Genomic DNA, 18,790 nt, shown 5'->3' with positions numbered 1-18,790 from the left:
CTCTGAAAGGTCCTGGAGAACTGGAGAGGTGCCTGAGGACTGGAAGAAAGCCARTGTCACTCCAGCTTCAAAAAGGGCAAGAAGGAGGACCCAGGCAGCTATAGGCTTGTAAGCCTCACCTCCATCCCTGGAAAGGTGATGGAACAGCTCGTTCTGGATGTCATCTCCAGACACATGGAGGAAAAGAAGGTGATCGGGAGTAGCCAGCATGGATTCACCAAGGGGAAATGCTGCTTGACCAATCTGATAGCCTTCTCTGATGGAATGACTGGCTGGGTACATGAGGGGAGAGCAGTGGATGTTGTGTACCTTGACTTCAGCAAGGCTTTTGWCACTGTCTCCCATAACATCCTCCTAGAGAAGCTCAGGAAGTGTGGGTTGGACGAGTGGACAGCRAGGTGGATTGAGAACTGACTGAAAGGCAGAGCTCAGAGGGTCGTCATCAGTGGTGTGGAGTCTAGTTGGAGGCCTGTGGCTAGTGGCGTCCCCCCGGGCTCAGTACTGGGTCCTATCCTGTTCAACTTCTTCATCAATGACCTGGATGAGGGGACAGAGTGTSTCCTCAGCAAGTTTGCTGATGATCCCAAGCTGGGAGGAGTGGCTGACACACCAGAGGKCTGTGCTGCCATTCAGAGAGACCTGGCCAGGCTGGAGAGCTGGGCGGAGAGGAACCTCCTGAGGTTCAACAAGGGCGAGTKCAGAGTCCTGCACCTAGGGAGAGATAACCCTAGGCACCAGTACAGGCTGGGGGCTGGCCTGCTGGAGAGCAGCTCTGCAGAGAAGGACCTGGGAGTGCTGGTGGATGACAAGYTGACCCTGAGCCAGCACTGTGCCCTTGTGGCCAAGAAAGCCAATGGTCTCCTGGGTGCATTAGGAAGAGTGTTGCCAGCAGCTGGAGGGAGGTGATCCCGACCCTTTTCTCAGCCCTGGTGAGGCCTCACTTCGAGTACTGTGTGCAGTTGTGGGCTCCCCAGTCCAAGAGAGACCTGGAGCTACTGGAGAGAGTCCAGCGTAGGGCTACAAAGATGATCGGAGGGCTGGAGCACCTGCCCTATGAGGAACAGCTGCGAGAGCTGGGCCTCTTCAGCCTGGGGAAGAGCAGACTGAGGGGGGATCTTATCAGTGTGTACAAGTACCTGAAGGGAGGGTGTCAAGGGGAGGGGGCCAAACTCTTTTCAGTTGTCCCATGTGACAGGACAAGAGGCAATGGGCAGAAATTGAAGCACAGGCAGTTCTGCCTGAGCGAGAGGGGGAATTTCTTCCCTGTGAGAGTGACGGAGCACTGGCACAKGTTGCCCAGGGAGGCCGTGGAGTCTCCTTCTCTAGAGATCTTCAAGGCCCGCCTGGATGCGATCCTGTCTACCATGCTSTAGGTGACCCTGCTTGAGCAGGAAGGTTGGACTAGATGATCTCCATAAGTCCCTTCCAACCTTACAGATTCTATGATTCTATGGTTTTCAATACTTGTAACATGGCTATGACRAATTCTGACTACATATATTATCACAACATTCTCTGTACAAATATTGTAGCTATGATGGTCTACATTTTATAATGAATCTAGAATATCGTAAATCTAAAATTTCAGCAAATCTGAAAGTAGGTTATAAAAAGATCAATGTCCATGCCAAGTTTGTTTATAATTACTTCTGTGTCTCTACCAATGTTGGGAACATAGGAATAGGCCAACCTATTCCTTCCACAGCCACATCTACATAAACCACTGGTGCTAAAATATGCTAAAATATGATTGTGATCATAAATAAGAGTCTCTGGAAAAAAAATAGTGATGAATCATTTTTGTCTCTATTATATGCATAATGATGAAGAACAGTAGTAACAGAGTTAATCGTTTGCTCAAGATACAGAAACTTATGCTTGTGCATAGGTACATAGGACATAGGTTCTAGGGAAACAGACTGAAGTAACTTTAAAGTAGACTATCATCAGAATGACTGGGCAATTATGATATAAGAAGTAACTAATCCAGTATTTCCAGATACTTTTCACTAATCTATTGAAACAACTTAAATGTGTCAAAATTGAATAAAAGCACAGTTAACATAATTAACTTACATTTTTAGAAGTAAATTAACAAGATCTCTCACAAACGAATAGTAAAGAAACTAAGTAGTCAGGAGAAGAAATACAAATTACTATCTTGAACAAAAGCTAGGTAGGAAAGAGATAAGACAGTAAAAAATAAAAGGCAACTCTTCTTTATAACAGAAACATAAAAGCAGATCTATATTAAATCCTGATTTTGTTCAGTATAGAGATAGTGAGGTAACARAATTATTTAGTTAAGTCAGAGAAGACCGTAAGATATTTCATGGGGACTATAAAGTGGACTGGAAATAAAAAGGACAGAGGCAGTTCAGTGATGATAAATGCAACAATAATGTACACAGAAGGGGAAAAAATWAACTACTTATATGTATTAAGTCTAAATTAACTGCATTAACTCACAAGGACATGGGCATTACTCTGGACATCCCTACAATGAGAAGCTGTAAACAGAGAAGGAAATAGATGCAAATATGAGATGTGATAAAGAATGCAGAGAAACTATCTTCTGCTAMACAAATTGAAGCAGATGCTTACTTGGTGTGCTGCTGATGAAGCAAAAAAATGAAATCATTCATTGTAACATTCATTTATAACAACAAACAAGAAACTTTTGTATAATCAAGTTCTGCACTTGTACTTTACTAATTGTCCTAAATAGCTCTTTGTTCTCATTGACTCATATAAACATTAAAACATACAGTTTTGCAAGGAAACTTAACCTTTACAATCAATCAGTGTCTTTCTTTGCTAAAAAGTTAGGACAACTTATATCTATAATTATTTAATTAAATGATTAGCTTTGTAGATATTTATTCACATTTTTCATTTTTTCATTGTCTAGAAAATGATCAACAATTCACCTATATTTATTACGTTCTCATATTCTTTATCATGTCCTTATTATTTTTTTTATAACATTCGGACACTGGGTCAAGTTACATTTGGATTGAAATTGGAATTTAATTTAAATTAACCAAAAGTATTTTGTTCATGTTAGTCTAAAAAAGCCACTGGAAATGAATACATTTTAAAAAGAAAGCTGCCTTTTAAAAACTAAACTAATAAAAGAAAGATTGAAAAAGAGCCAATAACTGGAAAAAGGCAAGCAGGAGGATCTGGGAGACAACAGAACAAGTCCTCTCACCTTAGTTCATGGAAGTATTATGGAGCAAGTTGTCCTGGAAGCCGTTTTCAAGCACAAGAAGGACATAAAAAGGACAAAAAAGTGGTTGGGAACAGTCAGTGTGGATTTGCAAAGTGGAATTTGTGCTTGACCAAGCTGATTGCCTCCTAGTCTGAAATGTCTGGTTCTGTGTACAAGCGGAGAGCAGTGGATGCCATTATCTTTATTTAAGCAAGGCTTTTTGTACAGTCTCCTAGAGTATTCTGTTAGCCAAACTGCAGGAATGGAGGACCAAAAAGAAACTTGTAAAGTTCAATAAAGAAAWATACTAAGTTTTACATGTATTGTGGAATAACCCAACGCAACAGGGATTGGGGACTGACTGGGTAGGGAGCAGCTCTGCAGAGAAGGATCTGTAGGTCCTGGTGGGCACATGGAACAGGAGTCAGTGCTGTGCCCTTGTGGCAAGAGCATAGCTCTTCATTTCATAGTCTAGAAGTAGAAAACAAGAATTCTGAAAATGCTAACATGAAGATGTTGGGTTAACTAGAGCAAAAGTACTGGCAGAACATTTTCTACACATGAGGATCCAAAAAGATTAGGTTTTGATGTGAAACAAATGCCAATATTTGCTGCACTGGAAATAYTGAAAACAATATAGATTCTCAGGAAATATATTATGCTGGGATACATTCATAAAGTTTGAGTTAATGCAATAATTAATGCAGTAATATAAATAAATAATAATTAAATAGTTAATGCAGTAATTTATATAGTTATGCAGCCTTTAACTTTCATATTTAGGGAAGGTCATAGATGTACCATATAATATAATCTATTAAAATAGATTGTCCAGGTTTTAGTAGTTTTAGGCCTTAACATAGAAGGAAATATTTTTGCATTTAATTTTTAATTCTTTTCTTTTTTAAATATTTCCATTTAATTTAGATAAACATGCTTTTAGTGTATTTAGTATGTACGATTCAAACAGCATATTGTAAAATTAAAGGAGATTCAGCAGACAGGGAAGGAGAATTAATAGAGCTATGTAAAAATTTTGCTTTGAAGAGTAACAAAAACTATTATATATCTAATCTGCAAGGGAGAAAGGCACAATAACAGTGTACTCAAAGGCTTCCCAACACTTGCTTTCATTTTCCCTCCTATGAAACAGAGAATCTCATGCACCTCTCTCTTCCCTTATCCATCAGTCGACTCCATTTATGCACCATTAATCATACTCCTGCCCTTTGCCTTGCTCTGCTGTCAGGGCAGAGAGAACACTTCAAATCTTGCTTTTCTCAGCATGGTTTTACTGTTCCCATTAGACTGTTTTATCTTATTTCAAGTTGTTTGTATACTTCAGGACTAAGCATCAGTCGTCTAGCTACTCTTAGTCTTGTATGTATCATCTTTCTCCTACTGTGGGAGACTTGTGATACAGATTCATGATAACACATGATAAATGCTAATTGTGACCATTTATTTAAGTAACCTGTTATGGTGGCCATCAAGAAGAACATGATGAAGCGGGCTTATGGTATCAATTGCAAGTTTTCTCATGCTGAATATGAAAAAATGGTATTCAGCTCATTCAGCTCTCATTGTGAGACTGATTCAAAACACAAGCTTAAAATGATTTCAACTCAGTCATCCAGTCTGGACCACTAGAATGGAGCCATGGTTAATATTTTGTTCTAATAAATACCTTGATGATATTAGCTAAAGTATGGGAATTCTTTGTATTTCCTTTGAAATAGTAGGTTTATATCTCTTGTACTATCCATATTGTAGGAAAAGCCCATTCTGATGTCTAAAGAGTAGATGGAAATGTTTGGAATTTGCTAGAGCATCTTGCTGTCAGTCAGCTAATGTATTTTTTAATCAAGAAGCTTTAAATTGTATTAAGCATACTTATGATCTCGTTCCATCATCATCCATCTGTGAAGGAAAGGACAAGTGAGACAAGCATATTGTCAGTTTTCAGGCTGTATTTTAAATTATATATAAATTAAAGAAATACTGTTAACAGTTACATAATCTACTATGCCACTTGTTCAGATCTTTTTACTCTTAATAGTGTCATGGATGGGCTGCGATCTGTATGTATGCAGTTTGACTCAGCTGCAGTGATAGACGCTCTGCTTTCCTGTTAGCTGCATGTGGGAATTAAAACTAGAGTTCAGATATCTAATATTGTCTCCCAGACTGGCATGTACCAGGTACTTCAATGCAAAAGAATCTTTTACTGAGCCAGTGTGAGATAAATTACCTCCCCAAAGATCTCATCCTAATTTCTCATAGAGAAACAGACACTAGTTTAAACCTCAAAGAAAGAGATTTTTTAACCTTTCTAAAATTTGCTAGCAATCATTTTTATAACTGTACTATAGACTTGATAGGTATATAAATGTGCAATATTTCTGTGTACCCTTCACATCCTATGGCAACTAGTTCTACCTCCTAATTACAGTCTATTCTTACAGCACTGTGCTGCGCAATATCGATCTATCAGTGCTGTTGACGTATCTGCAACCTCATTTTGATGCAAGGTCTACACCTTGCAATACCACGCTAGATGGCCATTCTCATTTTTGAATTATTTTCATGAGAAATACTGTTTTGTTCCTCTCGTTTCTTCATACTTTGCCTCTAAGTTCATCTTTTCCATAACAGAATGGAGAAGACAGGCAGAGAAAGAGAGGAACACCACAGAAAAGAGGAAAATACAGAATATTAAAAAGGTCACAACAATTTGGCACATTATTTTAATTCATAAAATTTGAGGCAGTCTTAATGCTTCCTGACACCTCATTCTAATGACAAATACTTTAATAAGAAATACAAATGGCACAAATTATTCCATTCACTTGACAAAGATTATGAAAGCAGGAAGAGGTACACAATTAATCAGTTCTTTTTGTATAATTTTATTCATGTAGTGGTCTTCAGACATATTATTTAGAATGACTAAATAACAGCTCTAGCCTAACCATTAACTATAATAAAAGAAAATGGGCAGAGATTTTCCTTGAATTGATTATTCCAATTTTTAACTAAAAATCATTGAGTAACTGGATTACTGTTGAAACATTTTCTATTCATTACAGTGTAACTTTTTCTGGCAAAGAGTGTTGTATTAACTTCTTTCCAGGAAATGCTCCACTGGAGCAAGAATCACATTTTACTTGAGAGGGCAAAATTGATCAGAACTTATTAATAGGTTTTTTACTGTGCCTGCTGGTATGCTCTGAGACTGTTCTTCAGTCTACTAAATATGCTGGAGAGCATATTTTATTTATATCCCATCATGTTTTACCAATTTTGAATGATGCATAGAGCAACATTTTTTGTTAATACTGATGCTATTTTCAATGTTATATATTTGGAAATTGGAACGTTGGTAGTACACCATATAGCAAGCAGAGAGTAAGTACTACTTCAYGCAAGCCCACTAGAGTAGCAGTTGGGACTGAATTGAATAAGAGTTCTTTAACAGTGCAGCTGAGGTTTGCCATAGGCTTATCTTAATGTATGTTTCCATTATTTCTTTGGTTTTTTAGCTCTTGGTTGCATGAATATTGCAACGATGTTTTAAGCTGTTTTATTGCTTGCTCGTAAGAGCCACTCTGGTGGTTATGAAGGGGCTTGTCCATGTATATTTTATATTCTTGGTGCCCAGGTGCCCCAGGCATTCATGCTTGTACCCATTTGGCCAGCTATAGTCTTTGAAGAAAATGTTGAGCTCTAGATGCCCTTGGGCCTTCCCTCACAGGGCAAAAAAGGGGAAGGTCACCTGTGCCTGAGATCTGGCACAGGATCTGATTTCAGTATCAATCACAAGGTATAAATAGTTCATCAAACATGCAGTGTTAGTTAAAATAACTGTACAGAGTATGAAACAGTTCTGAAATTTGTGTATCTGCTCAGCGAACATCCATAAATCATAAGGCTGCCATCTCTCCAGAATTCCTGGCATTCACTTGTTATAAGGATCTGCTAGCATGCTGCAGAGGAGCTTCTGCTTCTCTACCATTACTATCCACTGGTCACGGATACCTTCATTTTAGTACAGGGAACTTAAAAGTTAACCTATGCTTTTGATTCCTACAGCTAATAGAGACTTAGGAACTTGAATAACCTTTTGCAATAATAAGAGGACTGACCTCAGTTCATGGCGGTCAATAGTATCCCAATTATGTTTTACATCAACCAGAAAGGAGGAACATCCATTTTTTATAAAGAAATGTGTGCAGCCCTTGAACAGGTATTTTCCACATGAGGCTCTGCCATGATTTACAGAATCCTTATATCCTCTCTTAATAGATTAAAAAAAATGCGATCTGGGCCAGACAACATCACTAGTTGTCAGGCAAAACTTTTACCTACTTTTTATTCTGAGCTGTATTTTATTTTGCACTGTTACTGCTTCTTATGAAACCACCAGGCAACAACATCAAACTATCTCATTCATAGATTCACATTATTTTCACATCAGCTAGTTTGGRAAAGAGTACTTGAAGCATATTCCTGTCCAAGGAGACAGGAATCTTAATTTAATATTGGTAAGATTAATAGCTATGCTTTATTTTTCAGTTATTCCTTAAAACAGGTATCTCTTAAAACATGGTAATAGCATGTACCAAAAAAGTATGAGAAATGTAAGGAGTCTTTCTGGGCATGGCTTCCACTTACTTATTTCATAAGTACAATTTGATGGTTGAAATCTCATCCAAATTTTTTCCAGTTGTAACCTTTGTCTTCCAGTTAGTCAAACAACATTCCTCTCTATTTTCTTCCCCAAATCACTTCTTCCAACAAAGATCCTCAGGAGCATTCTCCTCTTATCTAGAAAGCAGAAAATCAAGGGGAATTAAGTGCTTAAATACAAGTTCAGGTATTTATATAGCTACCTACCTTACAAATTCTAAACATTGTTTTTGAATAGACAAGAGTTTAGTAATATAGACAAGCACCAAGAAGAAGCATTAAATACTTGTGTTTTCTCAGGCTATGTTCTATGCAGCTATATACTATGACCTTTCCTGTACTTCTACAGATCACCTAGAATTCAGATTTTTTATGATAAAGAATGAGGGAGTTGCCATACCCCTCATGTCAACTGATAAAAAGCACAGAAATGATAATGATATATGCAGTGTTGATAAAAGAATCTGAACTCTAGTGTCTAGGCTATATATATTCCAAGATCATCTTTTGAGAATGCACAGCTGTTGTAAACTTAATGATTCTTTATTTTACCTCTTAAATCACTTTCTAATCCCTTTGCTGGTTTTGCTAAGTTTTCCTATCACCTCTTCAATAATATTTTCACTTTGCTGTCATCATACCTGTGTCTAAATTTTTAATCATCTTCAGTGGTTTCTTTTCTTTACTCCTTTTCCCACCTCCCTGTGCACTGTACAAGGTTGATGGGAGCAAAATAAAAAAGAGCCGTGAAAGAGTCAATAGAAGAGAAACATAATGGTACCGCTTCCTTTGAATTGCAAAGTTTGTTAACACTTGTGGTATATTATTGTTGTTTTTAAGCGATAATAAATTCCCCCCTACTTTTTAGTGCCACCTTTGGATCCTAGTTCAAAAAGGCAGAGTAAAAGTAACAAAGCTGAAGGCAGAACAGTAACTAATTTACTGCACCGTCTTGTCTGTTGGTGAGTATAACTAGGACATTTCCCCTAGGAAATGGTGACATAAAGCCTTGTCATATTGCTAATAGAAGTTTTACAGGCTTGGGCCCAGAATACACATTGGTCCCAGGCTTGTGATCTTTTCTCCCGCCATCCTGGTTATCCAGCTTTATGTTTCTCTGACTGAGGGACAATGTTCGGCCTCCATGCTTCTCACATCATTAAGTAGTTTTTGAAAAACTGTATTCCCCTCCCTCTTTTTGCACTATAGAAGATGCACAAGTCTTTCCATCTCAACTACTACATATTTTCTTTCATTTGTATGATAAGCTATAGCACGGAGATAGCGAGGCTGTGGCTCTTAATCAATGCAGTGGTGTCAGTCACACCAGGGCTATTGCATAGGATGAATCATGATGTGAGGCTGTTAGGTAATCCACATCCTTCTTTATGGCAAAAAATGAGCAATCAAGAGCTGCTGCTATCTTTCATGTAGATTCCCTAGGATGCAGGTACACATCCTGACCAACCTCCCTTCTTAGTGGAGCAGTGGCCACTTGGGAGCCATCAAGAATCACAGAATCACAAAACATTCAGTCTGGAACAGACCTCAGGAGATGTCTAGGCCAACATCCTGCCCACAGCAGAGTCAGCCATGATGAATGTCTCATAAGGTTCCCCTTAGCCCATTCTTCCAGCCTGTGTAGGTCCCCCTCAATAGCAGCTCTGGACCCTTATCTGTCTCAGCTCTCCAGAATATAGGGTATGAAACTCATACAGTCAGGGAAGTTGGCCATTTTTACAACTGCAAATAGCAGTATTTTAAAGAGAAGCTCATAACTTATGCATTTCCACTTGATGAGGACTCATAAACTTGTTCAGAGCACAGCATCCCCCTTACACAATTACATAAATTCTCCCTGCTCCCATGCACACATGACATGGAACCCACTAAGTCATACTTTATTAATCTGCACACATTGAAATTTGGTCAATAAAATAAACCTTCTCCTCATTTGTCAGTGAAGATTTAATATCAAACACTTTATACTACCATAACCTTATAAAACTAGAAGCTAGAATGTGAGCATGGGGAATAGACAAGCATTTCTTAATGGTTATTTATATGAACTATCTCATATAAATCAATGGAAGTATTCATGTAATTAAAGAGATTACAATCGAGTTCTGGAATGGTATTATATTTGCAAAATATTGCACACAAATTTTAAGGGTATGCTACAAATATTAAGAAGTAATGAAAGCTAAACTGTAATCATCTATTCCATTATATTTTGAGATCATTTTGATACAGAATGTTTGTTTTTGTCTAGTGTGCATTTATATAATTCTAATTTGACAAATTCCGTCTTTTGAAATGGATATGCTGGATTTCAGTACATTATCTTGCAAAACAAGCTACAATAGTTTCAGATAAGTGAACACATAAATATGCATTGCATGTGTATCCAAACACCCCACTTCACCACAGTGGGGGAAATCCGCTCTGTTTCGAGAAGTAAATCCATATACCAAAAAGCAGACATATATAAAAATCTGTGAAACATATTCTAGATACAAAGATTAAATAAAGTATATACTAGTGGTAATCACTTTTCTCCAGAATGGTTGATACACAAAATAATGTACATATCTTTCATTTCCACCTCTTGCTTCTGTTCCTCATGAAACTCCACTGTTCAGCAGTCAGCCATCTCTGCACCTCCTTCATCACTGTATCTCCAGAGGGCCTGGACAACTCACTTTCGGTTCCTTCAGTTCCAGAAGCTCTTTTTTTCTTCTCTTTTTTTCCATCACTTCTAACGCACTTTTCTCCAAGAGTTACACTATTTTTTTTTCATTACTGACTATCATAAGCTTTAAAAACTCTTCTTGACATTTTCTTCCTTCCTGAGCTCTTCCAGAGGTCCTTTTCCATTGTTTTCATTCATGCTTCTGAGAGCACTTTCTCTGCCTATCAACTCTGGCTTTTTTTTGCCCTTCTTATATTATTGCAGTGCTATAATTCATGCAATTTCATACCTGCCTGTGCCACTTATAAACCTCAGCCAGCAAATTCCAGTCAAGAATTTCTGAGACTTCCTCGTGCAGATTACAGCCGTGATTGCATCCCCTTTCTGCTCCCCCTTTCTTCCTCCTCTGTCCTAAATCCTTGAACATAGTTATTTTGAGAACAACAATCCTCTCTCATCACAGGGCTAGGTTTGTATTTCTGTCAGTAGTATATTTCAGTATTTCAGTAGTTTCTATCTTAATTTATCCTAWATTAATCCCTAAATTTAAAGAGTTCATAATATTGAAGCTACATCGCTCTTATTTCGAAGAGTGGCATATCATACGGGATTTCCTGTCTTCACAACAAATACACATTTTCCCTTCTTAATACAAAATTCCCTACCAATTTCCTCCATACCAGTCTTGGCAATCRATAGCCATCTAGTTCCCTTGTCTTGGTTTCTTCTTGGTCCTCCTGTGACTGCATGGGACTGCACTTTCTTTGTGGCCCTTTTGCCACTTTCCTTTTTTTATATCCCCCTTAACTGTCTGTTCATATCAGCCACAGGTAACATGGACCACACTCGCCTTTTCCAGTTGTTTATTTCCTCCTGATAATAATATTACTCCATTCACTCAATTACAAAATGCTCACTTCTCTCTTATATTTTAACTTTCATTTCTCTCTAATCTATCGCAGCACTTCATTGTCACTTTCTGCCTGCACCAAAGTCACTGTTGTCAGTTCTGCAAGGTCTTATCTTGCTATTACACTTGTCTCTCAGAAGCATTTTATGAAATTTTGTATGAATGTCATTATACAAAAATAAATTGAATTGTTACATTTTGTCATTCATGCCTGAGTGAATGTGCTTTGTGGAAAAAATATATCTGAATTTCAAAGTCTTTATGGGATTAGGATTTTAAGTTTTTTTAATGATAGATTTTAAGCATTGCCTATAGTAGATGAACTCAGAAACATAGCTAAAGGAATTGTATATGTATATAAAGTAACACAGTAAATAGAAATAATAGAAAATAATTTAGAAATAATCCAAATCTGTGGAAATTATTGTTATTACAGTAACTTGATAGAATAGAGATGATAAAAATGAGTCAAACAAATCTTATTTTCTAACAGTTACTGCAGAAACCACTTAGCTCCATGATATTATACAAATATACAAATATACAGTAGCATTATACAAATGGACATGTTCATGTCTCTCCTGCACTAGTATTAAGATAACTAAGGGATATGTACCACACAGCAACTTACACAGAGTAAAACAAAAGAAGATTATAGGCAAATTTAGATGTCTAAAGATAAATAGATGTTCAGTCAGATAACAGGGAAGATATAACTTTAGAGCTGTGGCATGAAAAGATCAAGACTACCACACACATGAAATCAGAGGAGAATGAAGAAATGGTATATGTATAAGCAATAATAATAATACTTGCAAATTATCAGTTTGAGAAAGATYTGTTTGAAAATGGGGAATTCTGTTATGTCAACTTTTAAAAATACAAGAAACAGAAAGAACAAAAAATACCACCTCGGAAAGACATTCTAGTTAACACACTTCTCTCCAGAGATGAGAGAACAAATTAAGTGGTGACAAAGCCAGAATGCTGATAGAAGGGATGAAATCTGGTGCAGTCACCTTCACATCAGGTGATGCAGCGCATGTGCCTCATAGGATCATGGGATCATAGAATCATAGAATCCGTAAGGTTGGAAGGGACCTCTGGAGATCATCTAGTCCAACCTCCCTGCTCAGCAGGGGATGTGTCAATAGAAAAGCTTCAGTCTCCTCATAAATCACCCTGCCCTCTATAGTGAATTTTACATGAGTATTTCCTTTACATATGGGAGATTCTCCATGGTCCTTCTCCATCTGCTTTAAGGAGCTCTCTAGATCACATGCTATGTGGTTTCATAAACTTTATATGGAGCTGAATCCATGTACTTTATATGGAGCTCCATATATTTTATATGGAGKGAAAAGGAATGTGTATGGTAGATGACAGAATATTTGAAATAATTTATAAAAAATAAATAACTGTAGGTTTGATGAGAGTGGAATTAGTGACCTATTCTTTCATTATTGTCTCTTTCTTTGGAAAGGGTAATTATAAAATATTATTTCACCGTTCTTTCCCCTCAGCTTTCCCTTTTTCTCACTAAAGCTGAATGTAGTCTTCTTGCATATTAGTGCCAAGTGGCTTAGAATGATTAATTCAGTATTTGTGATAAGAATCAGACTGTATTTGTGTTGTGTTGTTCTTACAACATTTCTCTTTAATGGCTAGACCATCCCTCCTCTCTGCCTCCCCACCAACAATGCTAGAAACTCTAGCTGGGTAAGAGCTTCTAGGTCTTTAATATACTCAACAGTGTAGGGCAAAGCAGAAAGACTTCTTTCCTACAAGCACTAGAACTGCAGAAATCACAAGACTGGCCTAGAAGATGGAGAGTTTGCAAAGTTACAACATTCACACTCTTCCTTTTTCCCCTAAGTCTTCCCCTGTTGTTGCACCAAAGCAAGTAAGAGAAGACCATACACATATTATTATTTCAGTGCRCAGACTACAATTAGTCAATGAGAAGGAATTATAAACACAGCTTTATAGTGAAAAAATATTCCCAAGACTGCTTAGAATTGAAGGGAAGCGAATGCCAACATTATCCCCAAATCATTACTATACCAACAGGTTAATAGTTAGCATTTCAGAATGAGATATTTATCATCATCAGTTAGTGGGTAATGGAAATATCTGGGTAATATACTCTTTATCAGATATGGAGTATAGGTGACTGCTACAGGAAGGAGTTTGTATATGTACCTCACTAAGTCCTAACCGTACTATTTTTAGAAAGATCCACATCTTATTTTGAGTTCAGGCTCTATGCAACATACCTGTTTAGGAAATTGTAATATCTCCCTTGGAGAATGTAATATTTTCATTTTTTAACAGCTTCAGAAAATATTTCCTAAGTACTGAATACTTCAGATAGTAGGACAGAATTTACTCAATGACTGAATTGACCTGTTGCTTAAATGTATTTTTTAAYTGATGCATTATAGTGACAGAAGAAAGCAGAACAACTGTAAATGATTAAACAACAACATGTTTATATAAGATATCATTATGTAACTACCTGTTTTCTCTGTAATAACAAGCCAAGTACCATAGACCATCTGCATGCATAAAATATTTCCACCTACATGGCATAATGCTTTGATAATCCTTTGTGGATTCCTTTTCGGTTTGAAATGTAAATAGAATCTAACTGCTGTGCTTTCCCTTTAATTTCACTGGGCCTTTTGTCCTAAGCAACTTGGGTTCACGATCAGTTCTTCTAAGTAAACATGTTGAAAGAGATTTGCTCTTTTAGGATCACAAATATCCCAAACATGGGACTTAGAGCAGTTTGTGTGCGCCAGCTGTTTTATATAAATAATGATAAGACTTGTGCCTAATCTTAGCATAGTTCCTGTATGTCAGTTTATTAAAAAGTACCTTAAAAGCTGTTATTCTACAATAAATTGCAACTAATTCCATGCAAAAATGTAATGCAGATGGCTCTCTTTTCTCTAGAAAATATGTACCTTTAGCTTTCATAGAAGAGAAYAGAATTTTCTATTCCAGCAAGAGCAAACCAGAGGTAGCTGGAGAGATGCAATAACCCCTTCTCTCAGGGCCTGAACGTTGAAGTATTTTGTGTGAGCCTGCTTTCTCTTCACTGGTTAATCAAAGACTCTTGGCTCACCAGCTCCACTTCAAGTGTAGGAATGCATAACTTCTGAGATTTTGGAATTCTCAGACTTACATAGGAATAGAACATTGAGTTTCTTTGTTTTTCGTCTTCCTTTTTTCTATAAAATTGGTTGTCATGTATTTCATGTTCTCTTGGAGCCTGGTAGTTCGTGTGATAACAGAAGTACTTCAGATTATAAAACTGGAATAAAAGTAAAAATTCAAAGTGCATGTTGTTTATCCTTCCTGAACATATTCTGTATTTTTTTTAATCTAAATAATGAAGGTGGTTATAGCCACTAAGCTGATAGTTATTTTCTAGTAACTATTATTAACAGATAGTTCCATCACATTTTTGTACGCTAGTACGGAGCTCTATTAGCTAGCATGTGAACATTGCAAAGGGTCATGTTTGCAAGAATCAGTCCTAACCCTAGTAAGAAATGAAAGAAAGCAAAAATGACAAGGAAACATTTTTCCTTCTTTGAGAGTTTGTAAAAATCTGTTTTACAAAATGGGTCTTTTAGCGAAGTGTGCTTTGACATTATTTCTTTGAGTTCAAGCAGGATTACTGCAAGGTTTATAAAAGGAAAAAGGATTTAACCATATTCTTCAGAGTGCTGCCATCCATATGTCTGTCTGGAGATGGAGATGACAGCCCTTATGCCTTCTGGACATAGGACTGGATAGTCTTTAGGCTTACCAGTAGAATATACTGGGCAGATATAACCCTGCTTCTATAGCTAGTTCCTCTGTCTCTCACAGCATTTATTCTTCCTTCTCTTTTGGCAGAACTACAAGGTTATTTTTAAAGAACTATTGTACTGTATCCTGCACTCATGAGAAATTCCCACAGAAAAGATAAGTATAAAATGGAGAGTTCAGCATGTTCTAGCCATATGATTCTATGGACCAAGACACTATTTGATGGTTTTTCTGAAATAATCTTAAAGAATCAATTTTTAGCAGGTAGACATCAGGATACATATGTCAAAATTGGATAAGAATTACAGCTTTGAACACACAAATCAATACCTACCTAACTAGCATTTGAACACAAATGCCTACCTAGTGTGCGACATCTTCAGTTACTTRTTTTGCAAGAACTATTGTTCATGTACTTTCATACATGTCTTTTGTTGACAGACTTCAAGATTGACCACCCTTTTCAACCATACTCCTACCTGATAATGATGATGGTTAATTTCTATTATTTGTGCAAGAATATGAATACAAATTCCCCCAAAACTTCTTACTCCTATGCAAAGCTAAATGTATAGGTTTTCATTTAGGTTTACAATTCCTGCAAAGTTTGTACAATGTCAGTCAATTTATGATGGCAGATCCACAAACTTTATCTAATTTTAATAATCACTTTGTATAATCTTCAAAATTTTTTTTCATTTGCTTGCATTCCTATTTCTATCCATAGTATTCTCAGATCAGTGCTTCTCTTCACAGTGAACAGTGCCTTAACCCACAAGAAGCCCCACTAGCTTTAGAGGGACTTCCCATCAAAAGTAGGTGCGGTGTAGCAAAGGCAAAACATCTAGGATGTGTACTATGCCCATAGTAATGAAGTMATGACTGGGGCTTCTGAAAGCATTTATAAAAAAAAATAAAAGTAATCACTTATTGCTGATAGAATGTTAGGAAAATGTTTTCAGAAATATAATCACATATCTACAAGTATAAAGTAAGGAAATATGGGTACATTTTAGAAGAGTAAGGAATATATTTTTCAGCTGTTAAGGATATACTATGGAACTTTGACTTATTAAATCCAACCTTCTGAACTAGACAGACATAAACTGAAGAGAAATCACCGTCTTTTTGCTCACACAGTTCTCATTAAGGACACATGTCTCAAAAGGACATGGCCTCTATGAATCCTCTGATATTGAGGAAGAATACTGGAGTGTGACAATGCAATGAGTAATGGATTCTGTTACTGCCTTTTCTTGCAGTGGTTCAAGTTAAAACTCACTTCGGCAAGTCTAATTTCCCCCAGATCTGCATGAAATGGAGTAATTAACTGCAACTGTCTCCCTGAAGAGCTATAYTCTATGTGGGCTCAGGTGAGTTCAAATGGACTATGATAACATAAAATTAGAACAGTCATAATGAATCAGACCAAAGTATCCTGTCCATTTAACCCAGTATCCTGTCTGAGACAGTGGCTTATAGCAGATGTCTGGAGAAACATAGAAGAACAGGACAACTACACAGTGATAATTCCCAAGCATATGGTCCCTGCCTCTGATGCTTTGCAAGTCAGGAAGCCAGAAACTTCCAGGKAAAGAGAAGTTTTCTTTGTGTAGATTTGAGCACTTGAAGTTTAGGAAATAAGAGGAAATGTGTCCAAATCTAACATAATTAAAGAGAACTGTTGAACTAACTTTTTATAATATACATATAATATACATACATACATATATATATAAAGTTATTTTTGTGAATAAAGGAACATAAATGATTATTACATTATCTAAAATAATGTAAAAAATAAAGCATTACATCCTTGCACTTACCAAGAAAAGCTTTTGGTTATCTGTATTTTCTCTTTCATAACATATTTAACTTCAGTTAACTATCAGAAACAGTGTTAAAAAATTTTTAATTTTGAAAATTGACAGTATGAGTCTCAAGACTGTATGTTTAGGGGCTTGGGTAAATCACAGCTTTAGATACACCAGGTCATATTCACTTCTAGTGTTATTTTCTTGAAATCCCATGGATTAATTTAGCACAATCTAAGTGTGATTTTTAGAAAAGTTCGCCCAGAGAGCTACGGCTTCATGTTGGGTGACATATTTAAGTCCTTTATTGTTTCTGACAAATCACTTCACAGTCAAAGCATTTGAAGAGTTTGTAGCTCTTCTGTCTCCAATGTGCAGTATATTTATCATTCAATTCTTCAGTAGACTTCACAGATGTAAAAGGTTTTCAGGGTCATGGTCTAAAGTATGATTATAAAATTATTCAAGTTATAAAAAGTTTGTAAGATTATTTCTGAAATTATTTTTAGTRCCTTCTCTGTAAATTAAAAACAAACATTTTGATTAGGAAAACATCCAAATCAAGAGTTCATACATGACTATGAACGAACTCTACAGACCCATATATAGGATGCAAACATTTGTGTTTGTGTAGTCTCCTTTTTATATTCAAACATATGCATACACATACCTGTACATCTATAAAGATGTGTAGCTATACATCTGTATGCATACATATACTAATATGGGAAGTGTCTGTCAACATCTTTGTTAAAACTTTCGTTTAAAATACTTCTATCATTAATTAGCCTGTTCAAAAATAAGAAATGACAAAAAGCCCTGGCTGATTACTACCCAAGATGTGGTAGTATCAAGTGGTGTACTCACTGATATTTCCCTTGCTTTTTAGGAGCTCTCTAGAAATATGCTTTGCAGAATATAAAACTATAAATACATGCAGGGCTGGATGTTTCATAACTTTATTTGCATAGTCTGTGATCTTTTCTTAAGGCAAGTTACTTTTCTATCAGTATATCAGAAGCTAAGGAGGAAAAATGAAACCACATTATAACAATTTTTTTAACTTCAGATGCCCTTGTTAGTCTTCTTTCCAGTCAGATTCAAGAATTATTACAAGCAAGCATAAATGTCTTTGCAATAAAAGAGATTAATTTTCTTCAGAGTCTTAACCATATCAATTCAAAATCCCGTTGTGAATCTGTAACATCTAACAGACACTGTTATGTTGTAAATGCTAGTAGGACTAGTCCAAGCATAGTGTAAATAAAGGACTTAGTGACTAATATAGAGCTGTCTAACATAAGAGAGTCTTCATCCTTATTTCTACATATTTCTATTATTACTATATATAAATACAATAGTAGGAAATAATAGTAATAATAGTAATTAAGTACACTATAGCCTTTTCTGATTATGCTTGTGAAAATCGTTTTTATTCAAACAAAACACCTTAATGATTAAATGACTTGTTCAAAAATAAGAAATCAAAAACTTCCATGGCTGATTACCATGCAGGATTCTTGTAGTGTTGGCTACTGTACTTTCTGTAGACTATTAAGAAAATACATGTTTTAAATAATTTGAACATATGAGAATTTTTTGTGACTGAATGAATCCCTCTAGACACAGTCATATGTGCACACACTTGT

At 36.4% G+C, this 18,790-nt stretch overlaps 1 protein-coding gene and 1 long non-coding RNA gene across 6 annotated transcripts in view; one reads left to right on the top strand and one right to left on the bottom strand.

The window, feature by feature from the left end:
* The window catches only part of LOC146595577 (uncharacterized), a 77,823-nt gene that overhangs the window by 41,516 nt on the left and 17,517 nt on the right, over positions 1-18,790 (top strand). For all 3 annotated transcript variants that reach the window (XR_014895888.1, XR_014895887.1, XM_085305345.1), the window contains exon 3: positions 16,590-16,700. Coding sequence is in view for 1 of the 3 variants with exons in the window: in XM_085305345.1 (XP_085161471.1) it covers positions 16,689-16,700 (12 nt within the window). In the remaining 2 variants the exon portion in view is untranslated. The remainder of the gene's footprint in view (positions 1-16,589; positions 16,701-18,790) is intronic.
* The window catches only part of LOC146595576 (uncharacterized), a 34,949-nt gene continuing 22,109 nt past the window's right edge, over positions 5,951-18,790 (bottom strand). For all 3 annotated transcript variants that reach the window (XR_014895890.1, XR_014895889.1, XR_014895891.1), the window contains one exon: positions 5,951-8,041. This is a non-coding gene — a long non-coding RNA (uncharacterized LOC146595576). The remainder of the gene's footprint in view (positions 8,042-18,790) is intronic.

Source organism: Rhea americana, unplaced genomic scaffold (genome assembly GCF_003343005.1).
Source record: "Rhea americana isolate MKP2758 unplaced genomic scaffold, rheAme1 scaffold_22, whole genome shotgun sequence".
NCBI lineage: Eukaryota > Metazoa > Chordata > Aves > Rheiformes > Rheidae > Rhea > Rhea americana.
This window is presented reverse-complemented; position numbering and strand designations above follow the sequence as displayed.